We start from the raw sequence: 18,777 nt of genomic DNA on the forward strand, positions 1-18,777 counted from the left end.
AACATATTATATTTGAGAATACGACATTTGAAAGTATGACCATCGTAGTTTCTTACAATCGAACGCAGGTGTTATATCGAAAATTATCGTGATGTAAACATAAGGATTGTCACATCGATTTAACATACGAGATTTTGTAATGGTCTATCATGACTTGAATATTAAATTATTCGCGTTAATTAGACACGGCGTTGTGGTAAATGTTATGACAGCAACAAACTTTTCAGTACCAACGTTATTAACATATTGAGTTGTAAAACTATGTGTGTCTGAAATGTTCTTGATAGGAAAATTACTCCACCTTGGTAAAAATCACTCTGCGTATCGCGGATATCAGAAAATATTTCCAGTAACCAAGACTAAAGATGAAACGACAATATCGGTATTATTACATTCAACAATCAGTACAATTATTAAAATCTATCGTTCGCGATAAACAGCACTAAAGATGTAATAATTCCAGTATTCATACATTGAACATCCGATACAAAATGCTTTATTATCCCGATTCGCAACGGGTAATTGAAACGACTAAGTGTAGAGTCAGTATATCGCAATATCGTTACTATTGAATCCAACGATTTATTGTCGGAATTTGTGACAGAGAATTGAAACATATGCACTTTACAGAGTATGAAAATATCACTTTGAGTATCGAGTACCGTTCGAAGCTAGCGATCAATTCTTAATCATTTCAGTAACTCCCCCATTGTGCGTGCTAAATGTAAAATATCGCGAGGTTATACACTCTAAGACTTTGATTATTGTAAAAGTAAATTGTGATATGTTTGTTAGATGCATCCAATTCAACTAGAAGTGTCTAGTACCCAACACTCGTAATATCAAAAAAGTACTTGCTACACTGTTATTTGCTAAACGTGCTTTGCATTGTTGTTCATTTCTAGTATTGATTGAAATCATTCTTGAACCCTCAGATAATAATTCCCGACATGAAACCAAGCCGCTAAAAGTCGTTACCATCACGAAGATACAATGTGTACGATGTTTGTCAAATGTGTCCTACCTGGCCAACAGAAAACAATTTTCACTAGCTTGGTAATGAAACCGGAGTCTCCATTCGATATTTTGTTTGTGTCAAATACTTTACAATGAACACATTTGCGTGGTTGAGCTTTACATCATCAAGCTGTTATTTGTAAATCAAGATTTCGGTAAACTTGTAAATGTATCGTTTAACTAACCGACATTTAGTGATTGGGGAACATACCAAACGATACACATCCATCTCCGAAATACTGCATTGATCTTAATTTCCATCATCGTGATAAGCGGAGTACATTTGTTTTGAATTCATAACAATAGGCTTTTCTATGACATGATAAATTATTGACAAGTTCTGCTTAGAAGATTGGTTGCATATCACGAAAAATAATATACCACACATATTATTACTGTTACTCCATTCATCGGTATTTTTTCCGCTGTCGATTTTCAAACGAGTAAAATTTATTACTTGAGTCGCTCTGCTTACTATATTTAAATGTAAACTCCCCCGTCTTTCAACAACAAACAATGTTAAAAAAGTATGCAATCAAACACAGCAAGTTTTACGATACTAATTATTATCCCGCATAACCCATTTCTTACCGAAGACATATGAAATATATTCATGTTACACGAAAATAGTCCCTCATGCTACAAACCTATACAATGATTGGTGGTGCTTTCAAACTGTTTCGATACCTCAAGAACTTTATTGTCTGAATGGTTGTTCATGTATCGTAATAATCAAGTAGTTCAACACAGAACTAGTATTAACAGAAACACCAGAGTTGTTTACACAAAAGTTTGTATGTGTACAGTATACGAATACCATGTGTAAGTCCAGCACAATTGTGGTATCCATCCGGGTTTAGTTAACACAATTTACGACACCGAGGTCACCTCATCTTTCGTAAGACAACAAACCAACCAAGGTTTCAGGATATGTCCATGTCATGGCAATAAATCAGCTACTCCAACAACAGAGTACATATGTTTTCTAGTTACGGTGCTTACATCTTACACACAAATCAATCTACTTTGCTAACAAAAAGTGCTGGGTCATCAAGTGATTGTCCTCACTAGTAAAACATACTATCATACAAAATGGTCGTTATAGTTTGCACACCAACGATACATCGTACAAGTAACAAGTCTCGAGAATCCAGTTATTCAAAAAACGCGAAGTATTTCTACACCAAGCCGTTATGTTGACGAAAGCGTATATTGTAATATCATGATCGATTTGTATTCGTTGGTCACAAACTGTCACTACTCTAAATAATTTTTTTTCGCTCAAACACAAACGCATACTTGTCACCATTCGTTTTCATCAAGCACGAGTTCAAGAAACTTCTTACTACGACATGAATTTTTATTTTTATGTTGTGTAAATAGGTAATAATTAATTCAAGTAACACAATATCAACATCATCGAGTTGTGCTAATAGATTTACATGTGGTCTTGTGGTTTTCGTCGGGACATACAGCACGAAATAACTGTAGACTCCTCTCTGTTGTACAGCTACTCGGTAATCGAAATGCATTAACATGTAAACAACGATCTTGTTACGTCACACCAAAAATATGTTCACTGTCGCGATACTCCGCACAAGACGTACATAGCCTTTTCACACTCGTAATAGTATACCAACGTCAAGCGATAACGTTTAACAAGACCAACGACACTGAACCCGCGACGTTTACCTATGTAAAATTACCACTTTCACTTGCCAGTCCATCGTTTACCTGACTAAACATATTATTTTCCTTTGGAGATCTGACGTTTACCCAGAGTAAGAAACCATTTTCACTTGTAAATATTTTTTTTCCTCGGCTAACAAACCTTTTTTCACTTGGAAATATATTTTTTCTCTGGTTAACAAACCTTTTTCACTTGGAAATATATTTTTTCTCTGGTTAACAAACCTTTTTCACTTGGAAATATATTTTTTCTCTGGGCAACAAACCTTTTTCACTTGGAAATATATTTTTTCCCCGGGTAACAAACCTTTATCCCTGAGCAACAAACCATTTTCACTTGGTGGTCCGTCGTTTACCCGAATAAAAATATCATTTTCCTTTGGAGATCCGGCGTTTACCCAGTGTAACAATACATTTTCACTTGAAAAAATACTTTTACCTAGAGTAACTAATCATTTTCTCCTGGGTAACAAACCCTTTTCGTCTGGAAACTATCATTTAACTGAGTACCAATACCGTTTTCACTTGGAAATACATTTTTTCCCTGGGTAACAATACCATTTTCGTTTGGAAAACGGACAACCACACCGGACAATTTGATATTTTTGTATATTGTTACAACGGACAGCGACAAAATACACACCAACAACGACTCCAATACATTTGTGTAATAGCTTATTCACTTGTTCTGGTGCATCCCATCGAAATCCTCAGTTACCCGCATGCAATGTGCTGTTGTACATCGACGTGTATGTTTTGGAAATTGGACAATAGGTTTCGACATGTCTGCGATGTCCGGGTTCGCGCTTTGGATTTTCCAGAGTCAAAATGTCTGAATAAAACACCTCCTCGACTTCGATAAATGTTTTGCACGCAGATAACGACGGTCGGACATCGACGAATTTATGTTTCCATCGGGCTAACAACTCCGGGTTACTTGTGATTTATCTCACACGTGTTTACTATGTTGTGTCACTCTTTATTGATCAATACATACCACACCATTCAGTTTGAAATCGGAAACCCCGAGAAATCGTTAACCGGATCCGGATATCAACTCTGAATCGATTAACCACATGCCACACCCCGTGTTTCCATGAAAATAACAAGACATCACAAAAATCAAGTATACTTCGCTATTATTTGTCCGCACAAGTAATCACGTAAATAAGGTGTATGACATTACATACATCATGGATAACATCGTGTCTAGCATTACAAACATCATGGGCGACAAATTCGTCTTCTCAAGTCCCGTCATGCGCAGACTCTGTACATTCAGTGTGGTTATAGATGACTTGGAGATAGACAAACAGACATCTTTGACCGTAACATGGCCTTAGCACGAGAATTCTTTACACGGGTGCAACGTCGCAGTCAGACATCTTTAACAGTGATTCCGCGTATGGAAATCTTAAATTCGATTGCAGTTTTTGTAATCCGAGTTACTGGGTTTCTGTGGTGTGAAGACTAAATTCGTGTTGAGCCCCGCTGTAAGAGTGTGATGTCCATTTCACACCTAGAGCAATTATAAAACGCATCTTCGAAACTTTTGATCTAGTTCATCCGCTTGCATTTCGAAACGGATCATCACCACGAGGCAATTGAAAAAACTTTGTCGTTACCTGATCATATACACGAGTAAGGATGGGACTACGCGTAACTTTCCATAGATTCCTCTGGCCTCACACCGTTGTTTTACGACACAGACAAGACGCAGCGGTGGAAATATTGAAAATGAAAAACGATACCTTGGTTACATTTGATTTGGATTTTACACCTGATGAACCATACACTCGATTGGTACATTGGGATGAAGACTCTATCGTCGAGGTTGAGGGAAAAGAAATGTACAGATTTGTTGGTGTCGTGGATATTCAACGAAAATCGGGGTACATGATAGTACATGGTTCGCATATATGACTATGAATGTATCGGTATGCATAATGCTCTGTTCACTGTATCGTCGTATCGATATCACCAATAGTATTTGAACGATTAACCATGTTACGGTCAAAGATGTCTGTTTGTCCATCTCCAAGTCATCTATAACCACACTGAATGTACAGAGTCTGCGCATGACGGGACTTGAGAAGACGAATTTGTCGCCCATGATGTTTGTAATGCTAGACACGATGTTATCCATGATGTATGTAATGTCATACACCTTATTTACGTGATTACTTGTGCGGACAAATAATAGCGAAGTATACTTGATTTTTGTGATGTCTTGTTATTTTCATGGAAACACGGGGTGTGGCATGTGGTTTATCGATTCAGAGTTGATATCCGGATCCGGTTAACGATTTCTCGGGGTTTCCGAGTTCAAACTGAATGGTGTGGTATGTATTGATCAATAAAGAGCGACACAACATAGTAAACACGTGTGAGATAAATCACAAGTAACCCGGAGTTGTTAGCCCGATGGAAACATAAATTCGTCGATGTCCGACCGTCGTTATCTGCGTGCAAAACATTTATCGAAGTCGAGGAGGTGTTTTATTCAGACATTTTGACTCTGGAAAATCCAAAGCGCGAACCCGGACATCGCAGACATGTCGAAACCTATTGTCCAATTTCCAAAACATTCACGTCGATGTACAACAGCACATTGCATGCGGGTAACTGAGGATTTCGATGGGATGCACCAGAACAAGTGAATAAGCTATTACACAAATGTATTGGAGTCGTTGTTGGTGTGTATTTTGTCGCTGTCCGTTGTAACAATATACAAAAATATCAAATTGTCCGGTGTGGTTGTCCGTTTTCCAAACGAAAATGGTATTGTTACCCAGGGAAAAAATGTATTTCCAAGTGAAAACGGTATTGGTACTCAGTTAAATGATAGTTTCCAGACGAAAAGGGTTTGTTACCCAGGAGAAAATGATTAGTTACTCTAGGTAAAAGTATTTTTTCAAGTGAAAATGTATTGTTACACTGGGTAAACGCCGGATCTCCAAAGGAAAATGATATTTTTATTCGGGTAAACGACGGACCACCAAGTGAAAATGGTTTGTTGCTCAGGGATAAAGGTTTGTTACCCGGGGAAAAAATATATTTCCAAGTGAAAAAGGTTTGTTGCCCAGAGAAAAAATATATTTCCAAGTGAAAAAGGTTTGTTAACCAGAGAAAAAATATATTTCCAAGTGAAAAAGGTTTGTTAACCAGAGAAAAAATATATTTCCAAGTGAAAAAAGGTTTGTTAGCCGAGGAAAAAAAATATTTACAAGTGAAAATGGTTTCTTACTCTGGGTAAACGTCAGATCTCCAAAGGAAAATAATATGTTTAGTCAGGTAAACGATGGACTGGCAAGTGAAAGTGGTAATTTTACATAGGTAAACGTCGCGGGTTCAGTGTCGTTGGTCTTGTTAAACGTTATCGCTTGACGTTGGTATACTATTACGAGTGTGAAAAGGCTATGTACGTCTTGTGCGGAGTATCGCGACAGTGAACATATTTTTGGTGTGACGTAACAAGATCGCTGTTTACATGTTAATGCATTTCGATTACCGAGTAGCTGTACAACAGAGAGGAGTCTACAGTTAGTTCGTGCTGTATGTCCCGACGAAAACCACAAGACCACATGTAAATCTATTAGCACAACTCGATGATGTTGATATTGTGTTACTTGAATTAATTATTACCTATTTACACAACATAAAAATAAAAATTCATGTCGTAGTAAGAAGTTTCTTGAACTCGTGCTTGATGAAAACGAATGGTGACAAGTATGCGTTTGTGTTTGAGCGAAAAAAAATTATTTAGAGTAGTGACAGTTTGTGACCAACGAATACAAATCGATCATGATATTACAATATACGCTTTCGTCAACATAACGGCTTGGTGTAGAAATACTTCGCGTTTTTTGAATAACTGGATTCTCGAGACTTGTTACTTGTACGATGTATCGTTGGTGTGCAAACTATAACGACCATTTTGTATGATAGTATGTTTTACTAGTGAGGACAATCACTTGATGACCCAGCACTTTTTGTTAGCAAAGTAGATTGATTTGTGTGTAAGATGTAAGCACCGTAACTAGAAAACATATGTACTCTGTTGTTGGAGTAGCTGATTTATTGCCATGACATGGACATATCCTGAAACCTTGGTTGGTTTGTTGTCTTACGAAAGATGAGGTGACCTCGGTGTCGTAAATTGTGTTAACTAAACCCGGATGGATACCACAATTGTGCTGGACTTACACATGGTATTCGTATACTGTACACATACAAACTTTTGTGTAAACAACTCTGGTGTTTCTGTTAATACTAGTTCTGTGTTGAACTACTTGATTATTACGATACATGAACAACCATTCAGACAATAAAGTTCTTGAGGTATCGAAACAGTTTGAAAGCACCACCAATCATTGTATAGGTTTGTAGCATGAGGGACTATTTTCGTGTAACATGAATATATTTCATATGTCTTCGGTAAGAAATGGGTTATGCGGGATAATAATTAGTATCGTAAAACTTGCTGTGTTTGATTGCATACTTTTTTAACATTGTTTGTTGTTGAAAGACGGGGGAGTTTACATTTAAATATAGTAAGCAGAGCGACTCAAGTAATAAATTTTACTCGTTTGAAAATCGACAGCGGAAAAAATACCGATGAATGGAGTAACAGTAATAATATGTGTGGTATATTATTTTTCGTGATATGCAACCAATCTTCTAAGCAGAACTTGTCAATAATTTATCATGTCATAGAAAAGCCTATTGTTATGAATTCAAAACAAATGTACTCCGCTTATCACGATGATGGAAATTAAGATCAATGCAGTATTTCGGAGATGGATGTGTATCGTTTGGTATGTTCCCCAATCACTAAATGTCGGTTAGTTAAACGATACATTTACAAGTTTACCGAAATCTTGATTTACAAATAACAGCTTGATGATGTAAAGCTCAACCACGCAAATGTGTTCATTGTAAAGTATTTGACACAAACAAAATATCGAATGGAGACTCCGGTTTCATTACCAAGCTAGTGAAAATTGTTTTCTGTTGGCCAGGTAGGACACATTTGACAAACATCGTACACATTGTATCTTCGTGATGGTAACGACTTTTAGCGGCTTGGTTTCATGTCGGGAATTATTATCTGAGGGTTCAAGAATGATTTCAATCAATACTAGAAATGAACAACAATGCAAAGCACGTTTAGCAAATAACAGTGTAGCAAGTACTTTTTTGATATTACGAGTGTTGGGTACTAGACACTTCTAGTTGAATTGGATGCATCTAACAAACATATCACAATTTACTTTTACAATAATCAAAGTCTTAGAGTGTATAACCTCGCGATATTTTACATTTAGCACGCACAATGGGGGAGTTACTGAAATGATTAAGAATTGATCGCTAGCTTCGAACGGTACTCGATACTCAAAGTGATATTTTCATACTCTGTAAAGTGCATATGTTTCAATTCTCTGTCACAAATTCCGACAATAAATCGTTGGATTCAATAGTAACGATATTGCGATATACTGACTCTACACTTAGTCGTTTCAATTACCCGTTGCGAATCGGGATAATAAAGCATTTTGTATCGGATGTTCAATGTATGAATACTGGAATTATTACATCTTTAGTGCTGTTTATCGCGAACGATAGATTTTAATAATTGTACTGATTGTTGAATGTAATAATACCGATATTGTCGTTTCATCTTTAGTCTTGGTTACTGGAAATATTTTCTGATATCCGCGATACGCAGAGTGATTTTTACCAAGGTGGAGTAATTTTCCTATCAAGAACATTTCAGACACACATAGTTTTACAACTCAATATGTTAATAACGTTGGTACTGAAAAGTTTGTTGCTGTCATAACATTTACCACAACGCCGTGTCTAATTAACGCGAATAATTTAATATTCAAGTCATGATAGACCATTACAAAATCTCGTATGTTAAATCGATGTGACAATCCTTATGTTTACATCACGATAATTTTCGATATAACACCTGCGTTCGATTGTAAGAAACTACGATGGTCATACTTTCAAATGTCGTATTCTCAAATATAATATGTTAATCTCAAGTCGCCGACACCGAGAAGTAATTACTTTTGTCTTACAAAATATACCGCATAGTAATTTCTTTGTCTTGCGGCATAGTAACGACTTTTACAGTTGAACAAAAAAGACGAGTTGGTGGTATATGCCTAAAACCGAACTTGATATGTTTGTGGGTTGTAGTGATTACTTGCGTAGTCTTGTCTACTTTTCGTATGGACACTTTTTGCTTTGGTTCGGTGAGTTACAAACGGATTGACTTGACAAGGTTTTTGTATTTTACTCTTTTGTTGATGGCAAGATGTTAAAATGTTGAGATGTCATAGTGATAATATTTCTGAAACTCTGTTTGACAAACGTAAAGACAGGTCGCGATTTCAATTCAGACTATGTCAAAGTCCAAATATTTCATTTCGGATTATCTGGATTTACCTTTAGTACATCTCACGAGTGGATTCCGACGTCGTACTATAACACTCTTAATAATACGGGTTCAAGGATTTTCAATCAACAATACGTGAATTTTTTGGTAATGCTAGAGTTGGTAAATGATTAGTTGCGTGTCTTTGTTAAGAGTTTGATTTCAAGTTGATAAAGACAATAACTGTATAATGCACGTACTTGCGATTCTTGATTCTTGTAGAGTTATAGTTGGTATTGATTCTATAGGTGTGAAACAGCAGCGTGGAATGTGTGAATAATTCGATGCGACTGAAGTTGGAGTCAGCAATATTCAAGTTACGTTCGAATCAACTGATCGCGGAAAATGGATTTCTCAAAGGATTAGAGTTGTACCGGATCAACACATTCAAATACGAATCAACTTGGTTGGTGTAGTGAGTTTCATTTCAAGTTGATAAATTGACACATTGATTGAATATTCTCATGATTCGCATCACGCGACCAAAGTCAACGTGAAACATATAGCGATCGCGAAAAGTATCAAATCTTGGATATTCAAGTCACCGTCTGCGACGGTTCTGTTATTCGGTGCTTATTACTTAATAGGTAATATTCTTATTATATCAGACTCGTGAAATCCAGTTCTGGACCAAACTACCAACATATTACATTGTAGCGATTGCGATGTATATAACCACAAGTCACGAGAGATGGTTATGTCTTATAGGTGTTATCTTGTGAGCGATCGTAGGATTTTAGAATTATTTCGCACCTTTTTGAATAAGCGTACACTTCACAAAGGATTAGGGTTAGAGTAGAAATAAGTGACAATTTGTCGCTATTCAAGTTACCGACACTGGCGGTCTGTTATTCGTTACTTATTAAATCTTTACGAGTTAAATCAAGTTCTGTGACAAACTGCTTACGAAAATTTCACCGCGTGAGCGATCGATCTGCCTGTAACATCAAGTCGCGTATGTCTGAGACATTATCTTGTCAGCGATCGCAGGGTTTGCAAACTATTTCACACCTATTTGGAGTGTTAATATGTGAACGCGGCTATTGTTGGTATTGGAATCGCCGTCTACGCCGGCTACGTGGTAAACTAATTACCAAGCGACTGATTCCTAGATTTAGCAAACTATTTCACACCCTTTTTGGTGAAAGTACGACATACCGCTAGCATTCTATCAACGAAAGTACGAATCATCGCCGCGCCCATAAAACGCAATAGCCGCATGCCACCCCCGCCATAAGAATAACGATATATCATTGTCGTACTCACCGTAAACGTTGGGATTAACTCGAATCGGTCACATTTAATAATTTGTGACGTATACATTAACTAAGAGTCAATCACGTTACTATTTACTTGATACATATTCAACACCGTGCGAGAGATGCATATACCCGAAAGTACGAATTACCACTATGACACCGGTTGAGCGATCCCTATACCGAAAATGGTCACCGGTTCAAGACGAGTTTTCGCGGCACCGGTCGAGTGATCCCTATACCGAAAAGGGTTACCGGTCGAGAGATGGCTATACTAGCACCGGTTGAGTGATCCCTATACCGAAAAGGGTCACCGGTTCAAGACGAGTTTCGAGGCACCGGTCGAGAGATCCCTATACCGAAAAGGGTTACCGGTCGAGAGATGGCTATACTAGCACCGGTTGAGTGATCCCTATACCGAAAAGGGTCACCGGTTCAAGACGAGTTTCGAGGCACCGGTCGAGAGATCACTATACCGAAAAGGGTTACCGATCGAGAGATGCCTATACCAACCCAGGCACCGGTCGGGTGGAAGGGGGGTCTGAAAGGGTCACCGGTTCAGGACGAGTTTTCGCGGCACCGGTCGGGTGCACCCATAAGAACCAATGGCAGGTCACGAGAGATCTACTATACTACTAATGCGTACTAAAAATCGAATTAATGCAGGGACTTGATTAAGCTTTTTCTTAGCGATAATTCTAAGGCAGTGGTTCTCAAACGGGATGGGGAACCCCCTTTGGGCCGTGAAAGAATCTGAAGTGGAGGCTCGAAACTAACCTCAAATGAAATTTTGTCGCGCTCCGTGCGACTTTCATCCATTTCATAATTGTTGCTATGTATTTAGTCTGAATTTCATATTTAAAAAAAAACTCACATTCACAGTCGTAACCTTCCATGCCATCAAACTATCCGCTAGGCTTACTAGCATCCTGGTTGCGTTTTGTAATGTGACGATAAGGGGGCGCAAAATCTTTCAATATCATAAGGGTGGGGGAGGGTGTCTTAAAAAGTTTGAGAACCACTGTGCTAAGGTAAATGCTTCCTGTTATTTGTTATGTCTAATTTCTGGCGCGACAGCCTGATCTCAAGGCCCATGCAGTTTGAAAGGTTTCAACTGCTAAACACCACAGAAATCCTAAACGAGATTGCCATAATTCGGATCTCGAGTGTGATTTCAGATTGGCCACTCCAGTTTTAATAATTTCAGTGATGAGCTTATAAAAAACGATTCGCTCGTGTCTTGGTAAATTAGTTCTCTGTATGCGTACAATCAGAGTATTTATATTGTACACATGGTTGAAGCGTGTTTGAAGCTAACATGGTTATGATGTGGTCAGCATTGTCTGTCCTGGAATTGAACCAAAAGTGGCTTTAGTAAATCTAAGACCAGATCGCTACTCACAGATTTAAATTTCAATCCTGTTCTAGGAATTGGGACAACCGAGTTACATCTCTCTATATATAGTTTTGACAAATTGGTTATTGAGGTTGACCAGCCTATAAAATCTCGCCACTGTTTCTGACGCGTGTACGATGTAATAAGCATATACATTATCTCCGTGTCCTCACTATATAATCAAATACCAATATTGCGTTTTAGTTTATATCAGTGGTTCCCAACGTGGGCGATATCGCCCCCCAGGGGGCGATTTGGCGGTCTAGGGGGGCGAAAATAACGAAGGGGGCGATTTTGGGAGCGAAAACGGACGAAGGGGGCGATAGGGGGCGAAAGTAACGAAGGGGGCGATAGGGGGCGATGGCGCGTTGAAGCGGCTATATTGGAGTCGGGACCGTAACTACCGCATCCCAAACTCCCCAATTGGGGGTGGGGGCCCGAACTCGAGGGGGGCCAAAATTATTTCGTGAATTAACATTAATTATAGAGTAATCTTTTAGAAATTCATGCAACTTTTTCAAAGAATTTTCGCGCTGCGCGCGATTTAGTATTATCATATATCTTGATTTTGGGGTACCAGTCACCCAACAAAAATACACATGATTTATGGAAATGGGAGACTTCGGCGTCGGCCAATACTGCGCCACGACGCACCAAGACATAAGTTAGAGGCCATGTAACATGCGACTCCGAGAAGTGTGCCAGAACGATCAGCAGCGAGAAGGCCTTGGGCGAAAAGGAATCCCCTTGTGCTGACCGAAAACTTCGATATATATACATATATGTTTAATTGTCCATAGGCGCCTCAATGGCTGGCGTCGAATGTTCCTGTCCTGGCGACCTTAACCCTACAGGACAAATACCATCCCGCAAGGAAAAAAATATTTGCCAGTACAGAAATACCAATTTGAAATCATGTGCGTCTTTTAGTTTGGTACGTTTTGACGATTTCCATATCTTCTGACATAGCAGATATAGGAGGTCACGAAATAGCATCATGTAACGAAGTCAATACAACAACGATTCCGCCCGAAGATGTTTAATTAATATTTAATGGTCCTACCTTTTCTATCACACCACACTCAGCTCTACCGGTAAATCTGATTATGCGAGCAGAAAGAGGACCAAAAATTGATAGCAATATATATGCAATTCCCGACCATATTGACCGATTCAAACATGAATTATATAAATTTGTCGCGCTTCGCGCGTTTAGGCGAAATACGGTGACTCACCAAACAGTACATGAAATAGGGTATAGCTGATATGTAGCGACAAAAGGCCCACTGGCTGAGGGGGGTCTGGTGGGGTTTGGGGGTGACGAAGTGCTGTTTTTAGTTTCCCAATATTTGGGGGGCGATGACCGGTGTGGAGCTTCAAAAGGGGGCGATGAGTCGAAAAAGGTTGGGAACCACTGGTTTATATCCTAATTTTATACAGTGCGCCTCGCGAATGGATTCAGATGTTGAATGCGGCCCGCGAGCTCAAAAGTTTGCCCACCCAGGACATAGACTATATTCGTTCGATTTAAATCATGTTGGTAAAGGTGAGCAGTGCGCAATGTAAGCACCGAGCCGTTTAAGGAACTAGGATACGTTGCTATGATATTAATCTACTGCTACTACGGCGACGTAAGCTGTGATCATTTCGTTTGCGGTCAATTTATTTGTGATGTAACGATCCAAGATTAGTGAAACGTATAATCAACGTACTCGGACGTACATAAGACAGAAGGAACATCTCTACACGCTGGGAACCTTCCATTAGTGTTGTTTTGTCATTCGGCTGTTTTAGAGCTGACTTTGTGTGTGCTGTACCGTAACCGTGCCCTGTTTACTGCCGTTGGCGACTATGTGTACTTGTCATTATTGCGTCACAACGACAATATTCTTTCTATACTTTGAACTTGGTTAACCTCATTTACTGGCGTTCACTGCTGAAGAGAGCCAGTCGAAAAGCTTCCAGTGGAATAAATATGACAATATGAACGTATTGTTTGCTGCAATACATAAGATAGGGTGATTTAGTCGACATCGTTTACTTGATGACTTGAAATTGACTCATAAATTTTGCTCCGAGTCACGAGTCAATCCACATTTTAAAAAGCGCCGAGTCAAGTCAAGTCAAGTGATTTTTGCAAAGTTACTTGAGTCAAGTAAAGTCACACGAAAAAGTTGACTCGAGTCATCCAAACACTGGTATTTGCCGACTTGTAGCACAAGACACCGCTGACGCAGTTCACGTGGCGGGAAGGAGCGCAAGCGTAGATGAACTTCCAACACATAGGCCGGAATTCTGGAGTCTACCACTGTCGGACTCGAACTGGCAACCTATTGGAGGTACAGTTGTTGTGAAATGCACCACCACGCTGCGTACCACTACCACTAGCTCATGTGTTTGTACAATGTACAGGTCACAGGTCTTGTCATGTTCTAAAGTACTTATCCCGCATGCTATTATCAGCATCTTATCTGCTCCCAAATACCGACAAATTCTACCCAGTCATTCTAGCGACCTAATAAGTTCAACTAGTTGGTATACCTTTGTGCAGCTCATATCCATTGTCACATTGGCTTCCGTCGCAGCGCAATTATCTCGCTTAGCCTATACTTCCGATCCTTATGGTTACCGCGCATCGATGCTCATCGAGTAATTATCCCTACTCTCAGCTAGCCTACTTAATAGGGATGGTGTGAACCGCTGAAAGGTTCAGGTTCGTGTGAACGCGAACCTTTTTGAAAGGTTCTGTGTGAACGCGAACGTGAACCTCATGACGTCACATTGCTAATTTCAACCGTATATTTCAAGATTGACCCCGTACGCTTGCTAGATTTTTACATCAGAAAACGATATCAATCTCATTGATTGATTGAATAAGCACCATTCGCTGACTACATGCAGTGTATTTCGCTCTTGATATTGTGTGGTTGCGGGTCAAGCTCACAGCAGAGAGTCACTAAATATTCATAAACGGAAGGCTGGATATTTCGAGCAAACTTTTGTAACGAAGCAAGTAAAATTTTTCAAAATTTCAACGTGCATGCTCGTTTAGTGTTGATTGTTTGTGCTGTCAGCGCCATGCATAGATTGGCCCGTAGTTGAAATGCAATAAATTTGAACCAAAGATGTTATAATGAAGTGAAAATTGTAATATTTGAAAAAAGGTTCACAGTGCAGAACCTACCAAGGTTCTGCTGTGAACGCGAACCTCAAAATTTCCGAGGCTCACACACAGAACGCGGACGTGAACCTCACGTTCACACCATCCCTACTACTTAACTCTAGGCATGCATGCTGCATTCAGAGTAAGGACTCGTGACTAGTTCAGTAATCTCGATATCTGCTTACACGTGAAAACTAGTTGCGGTGAAATATCCTTCGATTAGCGTCCTCAACTACGATAATTTCGTCAGAATGAAATGTTTAAAATTTAAGTATTTTTATAGGGGCAATATTGCAAAATGCTTGCCACGCCCATGTCTGCATATCAAAATATTGTCTCAGTCGTAGTGAATAATGAAAATGCGCTTGGTACCATACTCATATTGCTGTAGAGAATGTCTTATCATAGGATGTCATGGAGCAGGGGTTCTCTAACCTGTTGGGGTATGCGAGAGAAATTACGGGGGTACGCGAGCAAATTTATTGTTCTGTCGCTGAGACAATTTTGACGTTTACGTGCCCAGCGAGAAAAGGGTTAAAGCTTAATAATTGCAGCCTTTAGGCAGGGGTCACCAACACGCGGCCCGCGACGTCATATTTTGCGGCAAGCAACCTGATTTAAAATTTTGGAAGAACATAGTAGTAAAGCATTTTGAAATGCTACAATAGATTTCAGTTTGAACATATTGTTGTTGTTGTTTTTGTTGTTGTTCAAAGTAAGATATTCCCACGTGTGGAATATCACTATTCCTCACTAGCTGATACGGATTTGACGATGGTGATATCATGCCGTGGAGGTTGAAATCGCTGATATGAATGGGTACATTGCCGTGAGGTGCAATGGCCCACCACTGCCAAGGCCGAGACGCTTAGAAATCGATTTCGTATGATTGACTACTGTATTTTCGGAATGATATCAAAAACAGTTACTTTACAAACCACGTCGCTATTTCCTGTGATGAGATAGGAAACAAGAAGTTGCGATAAATTGCGAAATCAATTTGTTTCGCAGCGGGAACAAGCTGCTAATCGTCTATGGAGACTTGGAGAGGCTGTGAATTCTCCTCTTTTGTTTGTACCGGAGCCTACCAGGATGGCCTTCCGGCTACCAAGCAGGTACCCGTTCAAAGCCCCGGCATCACATGAGTACAGTAGTAGCTTGGTTGACATGAACCTCAATTGCTGGATATCAAGTTTACGACAGCTTGTCTGTCAGGGGTATTTTCTCCTTGACCGAGCTATCGTTACTTCGCTCTAACGGGTCGTCGAATTCGAAATATCCCCGCATGCACAAAGGATAGGCTTTACTCCATCCGATAATCGGTACGGAAAGTCGTTTCGTTCGAGATGAAGGTTTTTCAAAGCCTGAAAAGACGCTCTGAGTTCAACGGCATGAACTACAAATCATCGCAGAATTACATCGGTACGTTTGACTTACCAGTAAAGATGGAAGAGATGTACGTTGCGAAAATGCACGATATCGTTCCTACGAGCCCGTAGAAATACGGCGATATTGCAAATAGAGTCTGTCCAAGAAAACCTCTATAAAGTAATATTGGATGTCAAGATGAGGAAACAATATAGGTACATACATTAATAATAATCAGAGCTCGTGTTGCGGACAGGACTGGATTAACCATCAGAGATGGGCCTCAAGGTACCGAATTCACAAGTCAATAATATTTTTATAGTTTTCAGTCTAGTCTATAGTTTTCAATCTAGTCAAGTGTAGTCATTTTGAATTCACCACCGAGTCAAGTCCCAGTCCATTTTGTGGATGCAGAGGGTTGAGTCCTAGTCATAGTGCTGGACTCGAGTCCTAGTTCAATGTTCGGATCCAGTTGCAGTCAAGTTCAACTCATTTTTTACAATTGCACTTGAGTGATATCAAATAATCACATTTATAACATACTGATTTTCTCACTCTTGATATGTTCATTCAAACGGATAAAAGTCCATTTCTGGCCATATTTGTCAAGTTCCCCTACTGATAGACGAGATACCTATATACCTCGTGGATGGTGACCACTTCTAGTCGATAGACCAGGCTTTGCTGGTGTGACGTCATATTGATCGACAACGTGCTCATACTTATTTCCAAAATCCGCTAGTGGGAGCTGAAGAGCATCCGGAATTTGTGCCACAAAATATGGTAACACTATTCTAATGTCTGTGCATGTATAGTTAACTTGTAGCTCACACAAAGGAAAATACAAATTCCGGTACAAAGTTTTTCTATCATCAATTGTAAAGATGAAATGGACTTGTGTAGATTGAGCACGAGCCCGACACGTCTGAGACAGTACCCAAAGGTTGTAATGACAACTTGATTTGAGGTCAAAGGGTCATTTTCGGCACGATTTAAACCAAATACAATATTTTCTAATGTCAGCCCCGAAAATCCGACTTCGACCACTACGCCTCGTTTTCAGCACATCCCTTACAACATGGGGGTGCTCGACCCTCAAAATACCTGAAAAGAGGCGCTGGCGGGAAATATTTAACAACCACAGATTTTGGATTGCTGAAACAGATGTGGACCACGTTGCTTCGTCGCAGTTGCACCGTGCGTCATGGTCATTGGCAAGGCACATGAGTGCACCAGTTTGTGTTGAACTCCTCATGCTGTGGGTATCCCGCAAGGAAACATGAATTGCCATACAATAAAAGTTCGATTGTCGCATCTCTAAGTCAGTGTGAGAAAAGATGAGACACCCGAGAAAGGCAATGAAAATATACATGACTGGAATCAAGTCATATATAATGTCCCGAGTCGTATGAATTTGTTGATTCACACGCAATTACTTGAATACAAGTCGAGTCAATCCAAAAGTAAAATCAAGCAAAATCACCAAAAAATTGTGACTCGAGTCGAGTTATGACTCAAGTCATTAGAGCTCTGCTTAGGCCTTACGGCCAACCAAATATCCAGTCATAAATCTTGAGTTGTATTTTGATATTGATCAATTGATAATAAAATACTTGCCTTCATTTGGAGCCAAATTCACATGTTCGTTTAATATTATCATTATGGAAACGTTTTGGAATGAGACGATAGTATCGACTAGAGATCCGACACTGTGAAAGTTGGGTTAGACATTTGCGCGGTAACCGGTGCGCGTTGCCGTATCAAACTAGTGTTGGACTAGGGACTGGGCCCAGGAATCGAAACCTGCGTTAGGACCGCATTGACAACGAATTGTCAAAAACCGATAGTAGCAAGGCGTGCAACCCACAGGGAATGGAGGTTAGGATTCACAGAAATTTATCTCACATTTGCTCGTCTTGCCGTGATGATTGTGCAGTCAGTAGAGCAGCAGTAGTGTGGTTGCTTGCGTATGTAATGTTTCCATCTTCGTGAAAAGTGCAATTGTCTACAGATCGAGGTAGCGGCTGCCAACCGCTCTCATCAACCGGTACTACCATTGCTGAAATTGCTATCCACGATGTAAATAGGAATCCTGTACAGCATCCGGCTAGGACACTCTGAAATGTATGTGCTGGGGAAAGGATATGTAGTAGGCTACTCTATCGGCGAACTCAACCCCATCCCATTCCAAAATCTTATGACCCGACCATTGTGAGGTAGGCCTATGCATTCACCACGTCAAAATGAATACATAAAGTCACGCCATTGTGGCGCCCATCGGGCTGGTCTGATATAATACGTTAAGGTTCAGTAATTTGCCCGCCTATGCGTTAATTGATATACAACATGCGTGGTGCAGTTGATGATATGAACGGAGAAGAGAGCGTCGACGGTATTATATGGGCCAGTTATTTCTGATGCGGGTCGACCTCACGCTCAG

At 39.7% G+C, this 18,777-nt stretch overlaps 1 protein-coding gene across 5 annotated transcripts in view; it reads right to left on the minus strand.

Moving 5' to 3' along the window:
- The window catches only part of LOC145450913 (sodium-coupled monocarboxylate transporter 2-like), a 44,139-nt gene that overhangs the window by 13,389 nt on the left and 11,973 nt on the right, over positions 1-18,777 (minus strand). For 2 of the 5 annotated variants that reach the window (XM_080329407.1, XM_080329405.1), the window contains exons 11-13: positions 18,243-18,454; positions 16,407-16,510; positions 15,849-16,333 (exon numbers count right to left, since the gene is read on the minus strand). The exons of 2 other annotated variants lie outside the window; for them this stretch is intronic. In XM_080329407.1, the coding sequence (XP_080185533.1) occupies positions 16,164-16,333; positions 16,407-16,510; positions 18,243-18,454 (486 nt within the window). In that variant the 3' untranslated portion in view covers positions 15,849-16,163. Of the gene's footprint in view, positions 1-15,848; positions 16,334-16,406; positions 16,511-18,242; positions 18,455-18,777 lie in introns of those variants that run through there. One more of the 5 variants, XM_080329408.1, reaches the window with a different exon arrangement.

The sequence above is a fragment of the Botryllus schlosseri genome, chromosome 11, assembly GCF_051294905.1.
Source record: "Botryllus schlosseri isolate E-star chromosome 11, Bs_hap1, whole genome shotgun sequence".
NCBI classification, from domain to species: Eukaryota; Metazoa; Chordata; class Ascidiacea; order Stolidobranchia; family Styelidae; genus Botryllus; species Botryllus schlosseri.